At 43.4% G+C, this 17,754-nt stretch overlaps 1 protein-coding gene across 4 annotated transcripts in view; it reads left to right on the top strand.

Annotated features, from left to right (window-relative positions):
* Positions 1-17,754, top strand: part of PREX1 (phosphatidylinositol-3,4,5-trisphosphate dependent Rac exchange factor 1) — a 270,327-nt gene that overhangs the window by 139,288 nt on the left and 113,285 nt on the right. For all 4 annotated transcript variants that reach the window (XM_066623406.1, XM_066623404.1, XM_066623403.1 and 1 more), the window contains exons 6-7: positions 3,057-3,218; positions 8,669-8,802. In XM_066623406.1, coding sequence (XP_066479503.1) covers positions 3,057-3,218; positions 8,669-8,802 — 296 coding nt within the window. The remainder of the gene's footprint in view (positions 1-3,056; positions 3,219-8,668; positions 8,803-17,754) is intronic.

Below are 17,754 nucleotides of genomic sequence, written 5' to 3'. Positions count from 1 at the left end.
GCCATAGGCCCATCTAGTCCAGCTTCCTGTATCTCACAGCGGCCCCACCAAATGCCCCAGGGAGCACACCTGATAACAAGAGACCTGCATCCTGGTGCCCTCCCTTGCATCTGACATAGCCCATTTCTAAAATCAGGTTGCACATACACATCATGGTTTTAACCCACAATGGGTTTTTCCTCCAGAAACTTGTACAATCCCCTTTTAAAGGCATCCAGGCCAGACGCCGTCACCACATCCTGTGGCAAGGAGTTCCACAGACCAACCACACACTGAGTAAAGAAATATTTTCTTTTGTCTGTCCTAACGCTCCCAACACTCAATTTCATTGGATGTCCTCTGGTTCTGGTGTTATGTGAGAGTGTAAAGAGCATCTCTCTATCCACTTTATCCTTCCCATGCATAATTTTGTATGTTTCAATCATATGCCCCCTCAGGCGTCTCTTTTCTATGTTGAAGAGGCCCAAACGCTGTAGCCTTTCCTCATAAAGAAGGTGCCCCAACCCAGCAATCATCTTAGTTGCCATCTTTTACACTTTTCCATTTCTGTTATATCCTTTTTGAGATGCGGTGACCAGAACTGGACACAATACTCCAGGAGTGGCCTTACCATAGATTTGTACAACGGTATTATAATATTAGCCGTTTTGTTCTCAATACCGTTTCTAATGATCCCCAGCATAGAACTGGCCTTCTTTACTGCTGCCGCACTTTGGGTCGGCACTTTCATCGACCTGTCCACCACCACCCCAAGATCTCTCTCCTGTTCTGTCACAGACAGCTCAGAACCTATCAGCCTGTATGTGAAGTTTTGATTTTTTGCCCCAATGTGCACGACCTTACACTTACTGACATTGAAACACATCTGCCATTTTGCTGCCCACTCTGCCAAGTCTCTGTCACAAATACAGTTTCTAGGTACAAACCTTCATTGTGAACTGCAGTTGCAGAATTTGCCTTTTCATGATAACCTTAGCTCAGAATTTTCATGTGCTGAAGGACCTCAGAATGCCAGATGCAGGGTAGGGACCAGGACACAGGTTGTTGTCTTGTGTGCTCCCTGAAGCATTTGGTGGGCCACTGAGTGATACAGGAAGTTGGACTAGATGGGCCTTTGGCTTGATCCAGCGGGGCTCTTCTTATGTTATGGTGTCATAGCTAGAAGGAGAGAAAATGGTATCTACTGTAGGTGCCACAACGAGCCATGTAAGTGGCTCCTCCCACTCGTCATCGGAGCCATTCCAGACAGCGACGACAATATGCAGGAGATGCCATTTGGTTCAGTGAGTGCCTGTATATTACTGTTGTTGCCCAGAATGGCTCTGACAGCGAGTAGGAGGGGACCTTACTTGGTGCATTGCAGTACTTGATATTTCCCCCCCTCTAGCTACACTACTGATGCATCATTTTTATTTTTCTAAGCTCAGAAAATTCACTAATCTAGTTACAGCTCTGCCGAGCTGCTGATCATTAGTGCTACTGAGTCTGTGTATTGGTCAAATTGAAATGTGCTCCATTTAAACTTCCTTTTTGGAAGCGTGTAATGAGGCAGCTCTGCAGCAGTTTTACTATTAGGTCACAGAGCTAAAAGTCATCAGAGTTAAATATAAAAGGCAACAAGAATTTTTGGAAGAATCCGAAACGTTCCAGACAGGCTAAAAATGTCTAGTTTTAAACACCCCATTATGTACCAAGAGGAAGCGAACTAGTTTAGGAAGACTTTATTGAGAGGATCTTTTTTCCAGTGTGACTGACTATTAAATATTATTGGTCTGAAAAAATGATTAATTGTAAGTCGACACGGGTTATGCTATTTGCCAAAACCTTGTCACTATTGATTACTGTTGGTTTCCAAAGGCTTTCCATGGTTCATTTCCAGCAAGCCAAACTTGGCTTTTTTGCTCTGCTCTGAATCAAATTGTTTTGCCCCTTAAGCTCTTCTTTCACAACTTATATCCCCCTTCATGTCCTGTGGAACTCTATGCCACTAAAAATAATAGTGGCCAGATAAAATCAGAATAGGCCTGCAAACCAGTCCTTTGCCATCTTCATGTTCCTCAGCATAGCAGATTCCTCTTTGAGCCTAAAAAGGCCTGTTAACTAGTTACCAACTCCACTTACGTGGTGAAAATACTGTTGTATGTAATGTTAGTTTTCCTCCTGTTGATGACTATTGTCCATATATGATGAAATGATGTATTGGTATAATTTATTAAATTTCTACCAACATTTTGGCACCACATGAGCCTGCAAGGTGGCTGAAAACATCTTTAGAAGTAACAAAGGGCACAATCCTAACCAGGTCTACTCAGAAGTCCTATTTTGTTCAATGGGGCTTACTCTCAGGAAAGTGTGGTTAAGATTGCAGCCAAAGTCAGCATAAAATTATTTCAACAATCTTCTGGTGATTTACTCAGAAGCCTCACAGAATTCTATGGGGCTTATATCTGGTGTGCTCCCTGGGGCATTTGGTGGGCTGCTGTGAGATACAGGAAGCTGGACTAGATGGGCCTATGGCTTGATCCAGTGGGGCGGTTCTTATTTTCTTATATTCTTATCCCCAAGTGTGTATACCTAGGATTTCTGTAAACTAGCAATACAATTGCTGGGCAAGCACAAACTTGAACATTGCACACTTCCACACAATCCCTTTCTATCATAAGGGGACCCTGTTTTTGTGAATTGGTTCCATCAGGCCAGGTTTTCAGGGTGAAGTGCTTCTGTCTGAAGCTGATTGAGTATATAGAACAAATGGAGTTGTGTGCTGGGATAGAAGAGCTGCGTTTGGTGAGGGGCTGAAAAGAAAGTGCTTCTAGAATAATAAGCATTTGAAAGTTATGGCTAATCTTCTCAGGTAAGAGGTTTGCAGTTTGGAATATCTTCAGTCCCTTGAAATTAATAGACAGCCCCACTGAATTTTATATGTCTTTTCTTCATCAGACTTCCAGATTTTGCTTCACCACCTTAACTGCATTGCATAAAAGCAGCTGCGATTATCCTGTATTCTCCAGAGTTATCTTATTTGATTTTCTGTTCTCCTTACTATGTTCTCCTAGGAACTAGCCAAGAGGACACCCACTAAACACCCAGATTATCAAGCAGTTCAGAATGCATTGCAGGCAATGAAGACTGTGTGTAGCAATATCAATGAGACGAAGAGGCAGATGGAGAAGATGGAAGCCCTTGAGCAGCTGCAGTCGCACATTGAAGGATGGGAGGTACGATGGCCTGTGATATGACGAGAATAATTCTAAGGCTGCAGTTCTATGCGGATTTACCTGTTCCTTCCAGGGAACAGATCCAGTGTTTCTAATAACTGTGCAGCAGTGTGGCCAAACAGCTGGAGCAGATAGGTCAGCTCCAGGGGGTGGTTTGAGGGAGAATTATGAGCAGTTTGGGAGCAGGGACCAGGAAGGATCAGGGGTGGAGGGGTGGTTGTGATGACAGCAGTGCAGGCTGCAGTCCTACTGCCCTTTTCCCAGCCTGACATGCCCCTGATTCTCCTTGGACTTATGCCAGCTAAATAGCTGGCATGGGTCTAAAGAGACCCATTGGAGACCAGGTGGCTTATGGAGAGAAAAGTAAAAAAAAGATTTTTACTTCCATCTTCTGGACTGTCTGGTTGCTCCTGTCCCATAGCATGAAGCACATGCACAGATTGGGTTGCTTGATACCATATTGACTGGAAGTCTTGCACAGCTTTAGGTTCTCACCTTTGTTCCCTTGTGAAGCTAACTGCAACACATGCATACATCTAAATACAAAAATGTGTGTATTCTTTCGTCAGAATGAGTTTAGTACATCCGCGTTTATGGTCTCTTGCTCTCAAACAATATCACTTTCAAACAATATCACTTGTCCAGGGTGATGAAGCAGATGGAATGAAACATGGGCTTTTCTTAAAACAGTTGTGTAAATAAAATACAGGTTGTGCCCCGTATGAGAGAAAAGAACACTGTCCAGTTTTGATCTGGAACCCCATTGGATAAAAAAATCAGTGGGTACCAAATCAGCGGAAAAATAGCTTTAAGCCATTTCTGCCCAACATTGCATATACGCAACAGGGATCAAATGTGTATACCTATGGGCTAAGCAGAAATGGGTTAAAGGCCCACTTCTGGGTTTCTTGCTCCTCCATTGTTGCCCCAGAATACATTGCTATAGACTTTGTACCACATTCAACCCCTAGATGGGGTGAATAATGGAATATAATGGAATGAAATTATAATTATTTAACAGCATGAAGGTAGAAAATTGGATTTTTTCCATGTTACAAGGCATTTAAATGTCAACCTCAGTATCAGTGGTGAGTCAAATCACTGAATAGCAAATCAGTGGATACCGAGTCCCCACCTGTAATGAATGTATGAAAAGGTTTAAGGCAGCCCAGTCCTACTCAGCCCCCCCCCCCAAGGTGGTGCTGAGCTGCACTATTGTGGTGTGTGATGTATCCTGCATGGGAGTTTTTGCCTATAGAGGCCTCTTCGGGGTAAAGGAACATTGTTCTCAGACCTATGCCAACTGTATTACTGACACTAGTCCACATTAACTCAGGTTGGAGGTATGAGACTGGGAGAAGAGATACAATATCAACGTGTGCCTCTGCTGCTGATACAACCCCCTTCCTGGCGACATTCCACCACTTCTGCACTCGGTTACAACCCCTTCCACTCCTGTGCTGAATTACTGGTGCTGGTGGATGCCCCCAATCTGCTGGTGCACTGACTGGGCTGTTCCTTGCTTATGGTGGTGGCAAGGCCATGCCATAAGTTGTGTTGCATTTTGTGACAGTTGTAAAAGGCCTTTACACCTTTGGAACAAATGTTTTGGCTGTATAAGGCCTGAATAGGATTGTGCCGTTAGTCTGTCCTCGTGTTCCTTCATTAGACGTATGTGGCACAGTAAATACCTAAAAGAAAAAAAGAGTAATACAGGGAGGCCCCTATATTTACAGATCCCATATCTGTGGATTGGTTGGGGCGCTCCCCAGTGCTGCAACCCTGTGAGAGCCCCCCCCCCCCCGGAAGGGAGTCTGAGCTCAGCAGAGGCCGGGGACGTCTTCCCTGGCCTCTGTCAGGCTCAGAGTGAGCTATACAGCTCAAAACATGCAACTTCCAGTTTCATGGAGAAACCAAAAGTGCTTTAAAAGGCACCGGGAGGTTTGGGGAAACTTTGAAGCTTGAGGGGGGGGGGAGAGGTCCCTGGACTGTGGAGATGGGTGTTTTCCCATATCTGTGGTTTCAGCTATCCACAGGGGGGTACTGGAATGGAACCCCCGTTGATAAAGGGGCACGCCTGTTATCTCATCTAATTTGCATAAAGTTTCCTTACCTGATCACCTAGAGGTGATTCTTATCATAGCTAATCAGATGAGTAAATATTTATTAACTTGGCTAAGAGGGAAGTGAAATGTGGTAGAGATACCTCTTCAGATAGATTCTGCAATCCTCACTCCATATCTGGCTTAGGCAAATCAGTTAAGAAGATCTTTTCATTAACTAAAAAGGTGCTTCACAATTAATAAGGGTAGCACATTTTTAAAAATGGGATTTTGTTTATTGTAAGTGCTAACGACTGGAGAAGGCTTTCAGGTTCTCCCCTTCATTCTCTTGTGGAGCTAACTGCAACACGTACCTGCATCTAAAAACAAAAATCGTATGTATTCTTTTGTCAGAATGAGTTTTGTTTGTAAGTAAATGTGTGAAGGTTTATTTAATCAGTTAAATGATTGATTAAACCTGATTAGTTGACAAATCAGGTGACAGTTCAAAGAGTAATAGATTTGGCAATTCCTTGATACACATGGGAGTTCAACATCTGTACCAAAGGCCGCTGGATTAACAGAAGTGCACGCTTTGGGGAAATAGTATACTTTTATCTTCCTGCATGCAGCTAAAGTTGTTAAATGACTTCATGGAAATATTGGTGTCAAGAGAGCAATGGGTCTGACATTTAAAGTATCCAGGCTGATGACTGCCAGCTGAGGATTCCTCAGCTGAAGACAACTTTTAGGAGGTCATGTAAACTTCCTCATGTTCAGACTGCTGGGCGTTCTCCATGAGGGCTGTTGTTTTGTTTTAAGCTTGCTCGTTTTTCCCTTCAAGGATGTTCCTGGCATCCTACTGGTGCCGTGTGAGCAGCCCAGATATCCAGCTGTGTGTGTGTTTTTGGACAGCAAGCCCAGCAAACAAGCCCTTGTTCAGTGCAGCAAGACTCCAGGCAGAGTAGAAAAACCATTTTGGATTTGATAAGACTTGAGGCTCAGTGAAGTGAGTTTTGAATTCCGAAGCCACCATCAACCCTTTGCTAGTATCTCCTTGGGAGATGGTGCTGTGTAGAAAAATAACAATCAAGCATTTTTTTTAGGGTTTAAGGACCCAATCCTATCCAGCACTGTTGCAGCTGTGCCAACAGGGCATGTGCTACATCCTGTGGTGGGTGAATAGTCAAGAGGTCTCCTCAAGGTAAGCGAACAAATGTTCCCTTAACTCAGAGCTACATTGTGGCTGCATCCACACTGGAAAGTTGGATAGAATTGGGCCCTAAATGGCCTACATCAAACATTCTGGTAATGAGAACAGATTCTAAGTTGTTTATCAGCGTCTCTTTACAAAGAAAGCAGGCAGGCAGCCGGTCCTGCCCCTGAATAGAATTGGGCTGTATTTCCATTTGCAGGATGGTCAAGTTAAAGGTAGATCTCCCTCTGCTTCAAGAGGTGTAATATTAAACCCCCCCAAAAACTGAGTAAGCTCTGGTCAGAATTAGCCAAATCATGGAGACTGAGGGCACAATCCTAACCCACTTTCCAGCACCAACATAAGGGCAATGCAGCCCCGAGGTAAGGGAACAAACATTCCCTTACTTTGAAGAGGCCTCCATGAGTGGCACCCAATTGCAGGATGCAGCACACACCCCATTGGCACCACTATGCCAGTGCAGGAAAGTTGGTTAGGATTTGGGCCAAAGGGAGGTTTTTGTGGCATAGCAAGAGCTGCTGTATCGTGGGGGTTGTGAGGCTGAGCTGTGGACCAGGAAGTCCCTGATTCAGATATCATCTTTGACATGGTTGTTGAGTTAGGTTGCTTTAGCAAACTGCTGCCTTTCAGTCTCAGTCTCCCTTCTGCAACATTGGGATAATAATTCTGTCCTACCTTACAGGATTGTTTTAAGAATTTCTGTTTTAAGACACTGTATGAGAAAACTCTAAAGTTCTAAATAGATGCCTGATATTATGAGCTTATTAAATCTGGAAAATTGGCTACACGTTGCCTTTCCGGCTACAACCTCTCTGCTGAAAGTATAAAACGACTGCAAGTGGTTTTGGAAATGGAAAGGAAGTAGTTTTGCTGACAATTCAAGTTTCACAATCCTAAATTGACTCTCTCTTTTTTCCACTAAGACATCACTAGGTCATATTATCTAATCCACTTCCTAAATCTGGTTTGCACAGCAGATTAGGAAGTTGCAGTGAAAGTCTCCCTTCCAGCATATTACAAAACAAGAAATATTTAAGTTTTCTTGCTTATGGAATTTTTAGGAGTTCTTTTCACAGTTGCATTGCATGAGTGCTTCCTATAGGTGTCCTGATGAATGTAGGTAGAGTAGAGCAGTTTCTCTGGGGCCTCACTCATAGACATATCAATGCCCTCTCACTTAGAAAAGAAGGAAGGGGGCCTCCCATGAACATAAAGCCCCTGTGCTTCTCAGTGGTTAAAAGGTCTTGGTGGCTTCATGTAGTGTTTGTCACCATGAAGTAGCTCTCACCTCATGAATTTTCTCCATGCTGCCTAATACATTATGTCTGTACTACATTAAAAGCAATAAACTTTGCTTTTTGGACATATGTAGAGCTCTGAAAAAAATCACCTGATTCACATTGTGAGTTGCTTCACTTCTTTATTGCTCTTATATCCCAATTTTCTTCCATCATGGAGTTCAGAATGGCATAAATAGCTTTCCTGAGGGGAGGAGGGGAGAGCCACTAATCCAGACATGGTCCAGTTCAGAGGTCCCTAACTTTGGCAAGGTTGTTCTATCATGTTCTTTCTAGTCATGCTTGAACCGTGACGGCTATGCACATAAAGAATGTGCTTGTTAAGGGGACTTTTATTCAGCTTTGCAGGTCTTTTATTTATCTTTATTGTAATAATTTGGATGAGTGGAGGTTTAATTTGCTTTAACATGATGCAGTGTTTCATCATATCTTTATATACTGCTTTCAATGACAGAAGATTTATAATCTGCTTTTGTGTGTCAGGTGGTTTATAATTTTCCACATCAGGTACTAGCCACATACTGACAACTGCCATTTACAGTGTTCAGCTTTATCTAAACATATATGGTATACCTATTGTACAATACCTAGTTATTTAAGCACTTATTAGATAATGAAGGTAGTGAATTCCAACTCATAATCATAATTCTAATGTGTAAAACAGACCCTGGAACTGTAGTAACATATACCTGGCTAATTAAACTGGGAGAGGTTTTGATAGTCACCGTCAAAGGGGTTGTTTACCATCTGACTCGGTGTAATAGATTCACCTTGCAATCAAACTGCTGTTCTGTGAGACAGATGTGCTCAGCATATGTATGAGCGTTAAGTAGAAATGCTGATTGCAGCCTCAGTTAGAGGGCAGATTGATGAAATTGTTGTTTTGTGCTCTAGGGATCCAACTTGACAGACATCTGCACCCAGCTCCTTCTCCAAGGTACCTTGTTAAAAATCTCAGCGGGAAACATCCAAGAGAGAACGTTCTTTCTTTTTGATAACCTTCTTGTCTACTGCAAGCGGAAATCCAGGTGAGCCCATCTGCTTGTGTCTGTTCCTAAGTTTCATAGTGCTTAAATATCATATATGGCAATAAGTTTCTGACAATCTCTTCTAAGGGCTTATCCAGATGATCAGTTCAAAATGTGCCTGACTACATTTAGAATACATTTGACTACATTTTTAACCTTTCTTTGATATTCATTCAGGTCCATCTTCAAAAGCAATAATGTTACATCCAGGTAACACATAATGAGCTAAGTGTAGATGACCTTGCAATATGGAGGGAGAGTGTTGTTATGTATAAGTGGGGTCTCCTGCTCCCCTCAACCTCTAATGTGTGTTGGCGGTCACAAGAGAGGAAAGCTTCAGCAGAAGGTCATTTGCACTGAAGTGAATTGATTATACCGAAGAGGGAGTCTGACAAAATTCTTGATAGTTTTTATATTGAGAGTTTCTTCAACGGGAGAAAAACAGTGTTTGTTTGGTTTGTTTGTTTAAAAGAGAGATATTACACCTTTCTGGAGCTCAAGGAAGCTAACTAATTCACGTTCAGTAAAACAATAATAAAATACCATAAAATAAATAACAAACACAAGTAATCAATAACATTCCAAAGCATCAGGGTATACCCCATAAATCACTATAGCAGCAAAGAGCAGAATGTAAAATATTATAGTCTGTTTAAAAAAAAAAGCCTCCAAAACAAGGTAACCAATGCCTTCAGATAATGCTCCAGGGCCTTGACGTTGCCCTCAGAATTTGATAGAGAGGAGAGATAGAGCTGAGTGCCATCAACTCAAGCAATAGTTCTGATTGCTCTTCTTAGTGTAACTAAAGAACAAAAGAAGACTGCAGTTCTCAGTTTCATTCTAACCATGGAGGAAAGGGGCACGTGGTGACCTTAATAATAATAATAAAACTTTATTTTTATCCCGCCCTTCTCCCTAACGGGACCCAGGGCGGCTAACAACATATTAAAAAACAATAGAATTTAAAAAACATTAATACAAACAGATAAAAACATTTAAAAACACACTACAGGCCCATAAAAACAGTAGTCAGATTAAAAGAGTAAAAGAGCAGATCACCGAGGAATCAAGCCTGTAAAACTAAAAGATGTATAAAAAGTTAAGAAGGCCAGAAATCAGAAGGCTTGTTTAAACAACAGTGTTTTCAGGCCTCGCCGAAAGCTCTCAAGAGAGGGAGCCATTCTCAAGTCAAGGGGAAGGGAGTGACCTTAGGGCCCAATTGTATCCAATTTTTCGGCACCAGTGCAGCCAGACCAATGCACAACATCTTGCATTAGGGAAGCAGTCGCAGAGGCCCGCTCAAGGCAAGGGAATGTTTGTTACCTTACCTCGAGGCTGCATTGCAGCTGCACTAGCACTGGAAAGTTGGATAGGATTTGACCCTTAGAGGGGAAAGGAATCAGCAATGTCATTCGGGTTGGTAGCATGCCTTTGGAGATCCCAAAAGATATCATGTTAGGGTAGCTTGCAGAAGCTTATGAAAAGTACTGATTTTACCCCCATTGCCTTCCTGCACTGTAAGGACTTCAAGCAACAGCTGCATATTTATATATGAATTCTAAGAAAGGGTCAGTGTAACAGGGCAGCACCTGATTCGAGAGAGAGAGCTGTGTCAGCTGTATTAGTCAAGCAAAGAGGCTGCATTTGGCAGCAAATTTTCAGGTACCATTAATGAGCAAAAGCTAATCAATTATTAGTTGATTATTGTATTTTTACAATATATCGTGTGCTGCTTCTGGATGGGGGAGGAGAGGGCCTCTTCTTTTTCCAAGGAGCACCCTCCTGAAGGAGACCTACCTCTTGCTTGGAGAACCAGGGCTGTAGGTAGCGAAAGGTGCTGAGCCAGACTAGAGAGCCTGCCCTGGAATGCACTGTTAGATCGACAGAAGCTGATGCATTGCAGAACTAGCACAGTGCTGGAAGTGAGTCTTACAGCTGCAAAGCTTCCCAGAACAGGTGGGTCTGAAGCAGCAACATGAAACTGGGCACGGTGCCAATGATAATGTTGAGGCTTTTCCAAGCATGGCGTGAAAGAACTCCGAGGGATTCCTGAAAATACCTTAGGCAAAGAAAATGAAGGTGGAGGACGATGCAAACAGGAACTGCTTATGTTTGCATCGTCCTCCACCTTCATTTTCATACATACCCCTTCCTGAATAATTCCTGAATTTTCTAGCCACCGATGTGCGCGTGCTCCCCCCCCACATTTGATTCTTCCTGGTTCTGTTTGTAGTTTCGGTTAATGCAACCCCTCCCTTTCCGCAGGCAGTTTTCCCAGAACACTAAGTTTTAGGAAACAAAATGTTCTGCTGCCTTTTGAGAGAGTCTTCTTGTTTGTACAGAGCAGACATCGGTGGACCACTTTTCTATAGTTTGGCTTGGAGTCGGATTAGGCAGTTCTGACAAGTTCCCCGATGGATTTGTGTTTATATTTCCCTAATAACCACACAGGCACTGTCCAATTCTCCAGAATCTGATTTTCATTAAAAACTAGAGAAGTCTGTAATGTGTTGCCTAATGATATTTTTAGACATGTCAAAACTGCAATGATTTTGGATAGTTCTTCTGTCTGTCTGCTATTTAAATTCTGGTCCAGAATGAAATGTGCGTATCTACCCACTTGTAGCAGCTGGCCAGCTGCAGGCCTCAACAAGTGACATGCTAATGGGATGCAGCATTGAAATACAGCTTTATATTACATTAATGGGATGCAGCTTTTCCTTGTGGCTGATTTTAACTCTTCCTGTAGTGTTGAATCTCTGTGTTATCCTGCCTGAAATAGCCTCCTTTAATCCCCACTCTAGTGTGAGAGCCACCTGCTCCCAGTACAAGCATAGGACTGTTCTAGACATGTGGGTATTTCCCATTTAGTCATTACCTGGCTAGGATTAAGGTTAGGCAACATTTGGTGGGAAGGACACACATGATTCCCCAGAACTCCCAGAGTTCTGGTGTTCACACATATGCTTCAAGCATGTACATCATACCATAGAGAAGCAGTCCCATGACTATGGAGGGGGCAACAAAGTCATTAGAATTAGTCTCTTTTGTTATGGTCCCACTTTTAATTTGGATGACCCCAGGACTACAGATTTCTTATTCCAGTGGTTCTCACACTTTTAACACCTGGACCCACTTTTTAGAATGAGAATCTGTTACGACCCACCAGAAGTGATATCATGACCAGAAGCGACATCATCAGGCAGGAAATTTTTAACAATCCTAGGCTGCAGTCCCACCAACACATACCCAGGAGTAAGCCCCATTGACTATCATTGTTAAAAGCATATACAGAGTAGCCTGGTAAAAGTACGGATCTGTAACATTTCCCCAAATGCATTCACATGCCATGATCGCATAGAGTATAATATATTAAAAAATAAAATATGAATGGGGATCCACCTGAAATTGGATCGCGACCCATCCCGACCCACAGTTTGAGAATCACTGGCTTATTCCACTGGTTTAAGGTTTATGCACTCTGTTTTGGGATACAAAATGAGTTTGAAACCAAGGATTATTGCACCCTAATTATATTCTTTCAGATTTGTGTCCCATGCTTATAATGAGGCTACACTATCACCAGGTGTCTGTTTCAAGCTGGGGTGGATGAACATACATGGGCTCAGAGAAACAACTTTAACCTTTCAGTGCTTTAAAATGGCTGGATGCTGAAAAAATGGCTCCCATGATAGCACTTTATTTTCTGAATCTCAGAAGCGCGAACAGGTTTTAACAGACCACTGAAGCAATGCTAGGACTCAGATCTGTTGGGGATCATCATGAAGTGATGACAAAAAGGAAGCTGAACAGGGATTCATCCGGTGCACCGTCAGCTGTTGGTTGCAGCCAGTGAAGAATGCCACATCACCAAGAAAGTAATAGGCTAGATGTGTGATATTTGCTGATTTCTCTGGTGATGTCCAGGTGAGGCTTGCTTGCTGATCTCAGCAACTAGGAGACTCCACCTTCCTGGTAACAGACTGCTTTTGCCTTGTTCCCCCTTCATCCTTGCCTCACCCTCAACAAAAATTGGGTTTGATCTATAGCAGTGGTTCTCACACACATTTAGCCAGGACCCACTTTTTAGAATGAGAATCTGTCAGGGCCCACTGGAAGTGTTGTCATGACCAGAAGTGACATCACCAAGCAGGAAATTTTTAACAATCCTAGGCTGCTATCCTACTCACACCTACCCAGATGGAAGTCCCATTTACTATCATTGTTAAAATAATATACACAGCAGCTTGTTAAAAGTAGAGATCTGTAACATTTCCCCAAATGGAGTCACATACCATGGTAGCATCAATATATTAAAAGTAAAATATTGAAATGAATGGAGACCCACCTGATATTGGCTCGCGACCCACCTAGTGGGTCCCAACCCACAGTTTGAGAAACACTGATCTATAGGCTTCTTGAAGCAGTGCTTTGTTTCATACTTTTAGCAGAAGCACCAAAGCACCGGGCCACTGCTTAAATTAATCCTTGCATATGATGCAGCATATTTGACAGCTCTTTCCTGAAAGAGACGCCTGCGTTGGCTCGGTCATGTCGTGAGAATGGGTGATGGCCGGATCCCAAAGGATCTCCTCTATGGAGAACTCGTGCAAGGAAAGCTCCCTACAGGTAGACCACAGCTGCGATACAAGGACATCTGCAAGAGGGATCTGAAGGCCTTAGGGATGGACCTCAACAAGTGGGAAACCCTGGCCTCTGAGCGGCCCGCTTGGAGGCAGGCTGTGCAGCATGGCCTTTCCCAGTTTGAAGAGACACTTGGCCAACAGTCTGAGGCTAAGAGGCAAAGAAGAAAGGCCCATAGCCAGGGAGACAGACCAGGGACAGACTGCACTTGCTCCTGGTGTGGAAGGGATTGTCACTCCCGGATTGGCCTTTTCAGCCACACTAGACGCTGTGCCAGAACCACCTTTCAGAGCGCGATACCATAGTCTTTCGAGACTGAAGGTTGCCAATACTAGATACTATTTCCTGAATTGGCTCAAACATTCTCAAAACCTAATCAAAGCCCCCATCATGACAATTCATTGCAACCATTTCTGTGGTGTCTGCCATTATTCCCTGGTTACTTCTACTTTTAAACATGTTCTTCAGGAGCACAGTTTCATGGAACCGAATAAATTGACTTGAGCAGATGTAGGAAACAGTTCTTACTACAAAACTATCCAGTAGGTCCCAATGTAATTAATGGCATTGCAGCTCTTCATCAGAAAACCCATAAATGTGCATATGTGTGTTTGTGTGTGTTTTAATCTTCCTTCATATTGTCCAGGAGCTGAATAACATCTGTTTCCTATAGGAAGTAGTCTCTATTCCACCAACTTTTTTATTTGGGATCCTAGCAGGTGGCTGCCAGTAGCCTACCATGTCAGTGTCATTGACCTTAGCCCTCACCCAACCTTCTTGCTTATCTTGGAGGATAGGCTGTTTTTAGATATGAAAGCCAAGTGAAGCTCTGTAGGAGGGTAACATTTATAGTCTTCTAGAAATACAATTTTATGGTATAAATAAATCTCTCCAAGTAAATAAGAAGTGAAAAGGGGGCTGCCTAAATTTTCCTATCCATTTCATCATCCATACAATTATAATGTACTCATACACACATAATTTTGCTCAAAGCAACTGAAAATAAATCTGTATGGAAAACTTGAGTATTAGGTGCTACCATGTGCATCTAAATTTTCCTGGGGATATACTGGGTCATGTAGCATTGCTCTAGATCAGGGGTGCTCACACTTTTTTGGCTCGAGAGCTACTGTGAAACCCAGCAAGGCCCGGAGATCTACCAGAGTTTTTTTTACAATGTTCGCGCCATCATAACATATAACATTTATGTGTACAATGTATGTTGGTGTATCTTGAGCTCCACTGAGTATAACAGGACTTACTCCTGAGTAGACATGCCTAGGATTAGTACAATTGTACATGCCTAGGATTGAGTACAATGGGCCTTACTCCTGGAGTTTCCTCCCAGAGGCACCTGAAGGGGGGGGTCGGCACTCTGCGATCTACTCATTTTGCCTCGCGATCTACCGGTAGATCGCGATCCACCTATTGAGCACCCCTGCTCTAGATGTTTTGTTACTTTGTATGCTCCAGATATCTTGGTCAATGATCAGTATAGTGCAGTATTTTTTCTCCCTTAGTGTCCGTTTGTGACATTCTGTGTAAATAAGTGTACTGGGTATCCGGGAACTTGATGGTTTTCTGGTAGAGAAAGCTGAAGACGTTTTGGTGTTCGAGGAAGAAAATCCAAATGGTAACTCCCATTATAGTAAAAGTATTATAATACATTGAGAGTCCGATCCAATCCCAAAACAGCACAAGTCTCCCGCTCAGAGACAGGTAGGGGGTAGATTTGGTTGCAGTCTTACATGCTGATCTTATCTCCTTGTAAAAATTTCTCACCCCTTTTCCTTCTGAGACATACCACCAAAATAGGTGGCATATGTCCAAGGAGACCCGTAGGCAGCCTGAGGGATTATATAAAAATGTTTTTTTTTACTAATCTTGTGTTTGCCTTTGGGTCACAGCAGGTGGCATGCCAGGTTATACTGTCCCTGGTTGACTGTGTGCTAAAAAAGGAGGGAGGCTAGACTGGAAAGGAGTTGAAAGAGTGTAACACATGCTTAACTCTAGTTGAATTGCTCAGAGCTCTGTGTTCATCTGGGCTTGATATTCTTCTGCGCTCAAGATTGGGACACTTCTGACTATAAAATACACTGTACCCCCCATAAGTCATTTCTTTGGTTTTATTCTTCTCTTTTTCATGTAGCTTGTGTATTTTAATGCTTTTGTATCCTTGTATTTTACTGTTTTGGTGTATTTTATTTATTATATTTAAGCCATTGTATTTTACTGGTTGTGAGCTGCCTTGGACATTTTAACTTTTAAGAAGAAAGATGGCATATAAATCTTTTAAATACATAAAATAAATAATCACTTGCCATTTTTTTTATTGCTGTGTATGACAGCTTTTCCAAGCAGGGCTTTAGTTCATGTTCCAATAAATATGTTTAAGGTCCCACAAAAAGCTTCCATAATCTGCTTAGAAATAAAGGTCAGGCCTCCTTATCCATGGATTTTTTATTGCCAGATCTGAATCAGTGCGGGTCCCCTGACCTGCGCTGAGCCAGACATTGCCTGAGCTGTACTCTCCAGATGTGACCAGAGCAGAGCTATGGTCATGTCTGAAGGGTGTTCTGAAGGCTGGGGAGGCCCTCTGAAGGCCTTCTAAGACCTTTAAATGTCACTTCTGGTTTTGCTGAAAAACTGGAAGTGACATTCTCCCCACCACTCAGAACACCCTCCAGACAAGACCAGAGCTCTGCTACAATTGTGTTCAGAAGGTTTATGTGCCAAGACTCCCAGATTTGATTATCTGTGGGTTTTGGCATCTGCATGGGTTCCAGGAAAGGAACCCTGCAGATGCCGAGGTGCGACTGTATAGATATTAGATGGGGGGGAAGAGATGGGGAGGAGCAGGGAGGTGCAATAAAGATGGAGGTATGGAAACTGGGTAGATCTACTCAGATTGACAGGTGTACTGAAGAGTAGTGCAACTGGACGGAGTAGCAGCACAGTAAGTACAGCAGGCGCTGCAACTCACTGTGTAAGTGGCCCCACCCCCTCACCATCAGAGCCACTTGGGGCAGCAATGGCAATGCTCTGAATGGCTCCGACACCAAGTGGGAAGGGCTGCTTACATGATGTGTTGTGGCACCTGTTGTACTTACTGTGCCACACTCCCTGCTTTGCTGCTGGTACAGAAGAAATTTTTACCAGCCAGTATGAAAATGTAAGAAGGGAACGTTTTCCAGACTCACAAAGAGAGTCTGGTCCAACAAGAAGCTGACGGAACATACCAAGATCCAGGTCTACAGAGCTTGCGTCCTGAGTACACTTCTGTACTGCAGCGAGTCATGGACTCTCCACTCACAACAGGAGAGGAAACTGAACGCTTTCCACATGCGCTGCCTCCGATACATCCTCGGCATCACCTGGCAGGACAAAGGTCCAAACAACACAGTCCTGAAACAAGCTGGAATCCCTAGCATGTATGCACTGCTGAAACAGAGACGCCTGCATTGGCTCGGTCATGTTGTGAGAATGGATGATGGCCGGATCCCAAAGGATCTCCTCTATGGAGAACTTGTGCAGGGAAAGCGCCCTACAGGATCTCCTCTATGGAGAACTTATGCAGGGAAAGCGCCCTACAGGTAGACCACAGCTGCGATACAAGGCCATCTGCAAGAGGGATCTGAAGGCCTTAGGAGTGGACCTCAACAAGTGGGAAACCCTGGCCTCTGAACGGCCCGCTTGGAGGCAGGCTGTGCAGCATGGCCTTTCCCAGTTTGAAGAGACACTTGGCCAACAGTCTGAGGCCAAGAGGCAAAGAAGGAAGGCCCATAGCCAGGGAGACAGACCAGGGACAGACTGCACTTGCTCCCAGTGTGGAAGGGATTGTCACTCCCGAATTGGCCTTTTCAGCCACACTAGATGCTGTTCCAGAACCACCATTCAGAGCGCGATACCATAGTCTTTCAAGACTGAAGGTTGCCAACTACTGTGAGTCCTGTACCAAAGGCCACCCAACAGTCAAAGAATGTATAACTTCTTTTAACAATTTGCATCAAAATTATTGAGCCTAGAAGTTTTGATCCCCAACGCAGAAGAAATGCGGTAATATCTTGAATGATTTCCACCACAGAGAAAAGCAGTGACCTAGAAGAGACCCTTGGGGGTTGCAAAACCTTAGGAAGTAAAGGTTTTCTGCTGCCCAGAATTGACAACATGGCAAGTTTTTTATTGACCTGTGGCTCAGCAGAGGCTGCATTCATAATGAGGGAATCGATGCATTTGTAATTAAGTGGTTGCATATCCACAAAGAGCTAAATATAGCTTCAGTGGGCATTCAGAGTGCAATGGCAGAGC

Source organism: Tiliqua scincoides, chromosome 4, assembly GCF_035046505.1.
Source record: "Tiliqua scincoides isolate rTilSci1 chromosome 4, rTilSci1.hap2, whole genome shotgun sequence".
In the NCBI taxonomy this organism is placed as follows: domain Eukaryota; kingdom Metazoa; phylum Chordata; class Lepidosauria; order Squamata; family Scincidae; genus Tiliqua; species Tiliqua scincoides.
The sequence above is the reverse complement of the archived record's forward strand: the minus strand, read 5'-3'. Positions and strand labels throughout refer to the sequence as shown.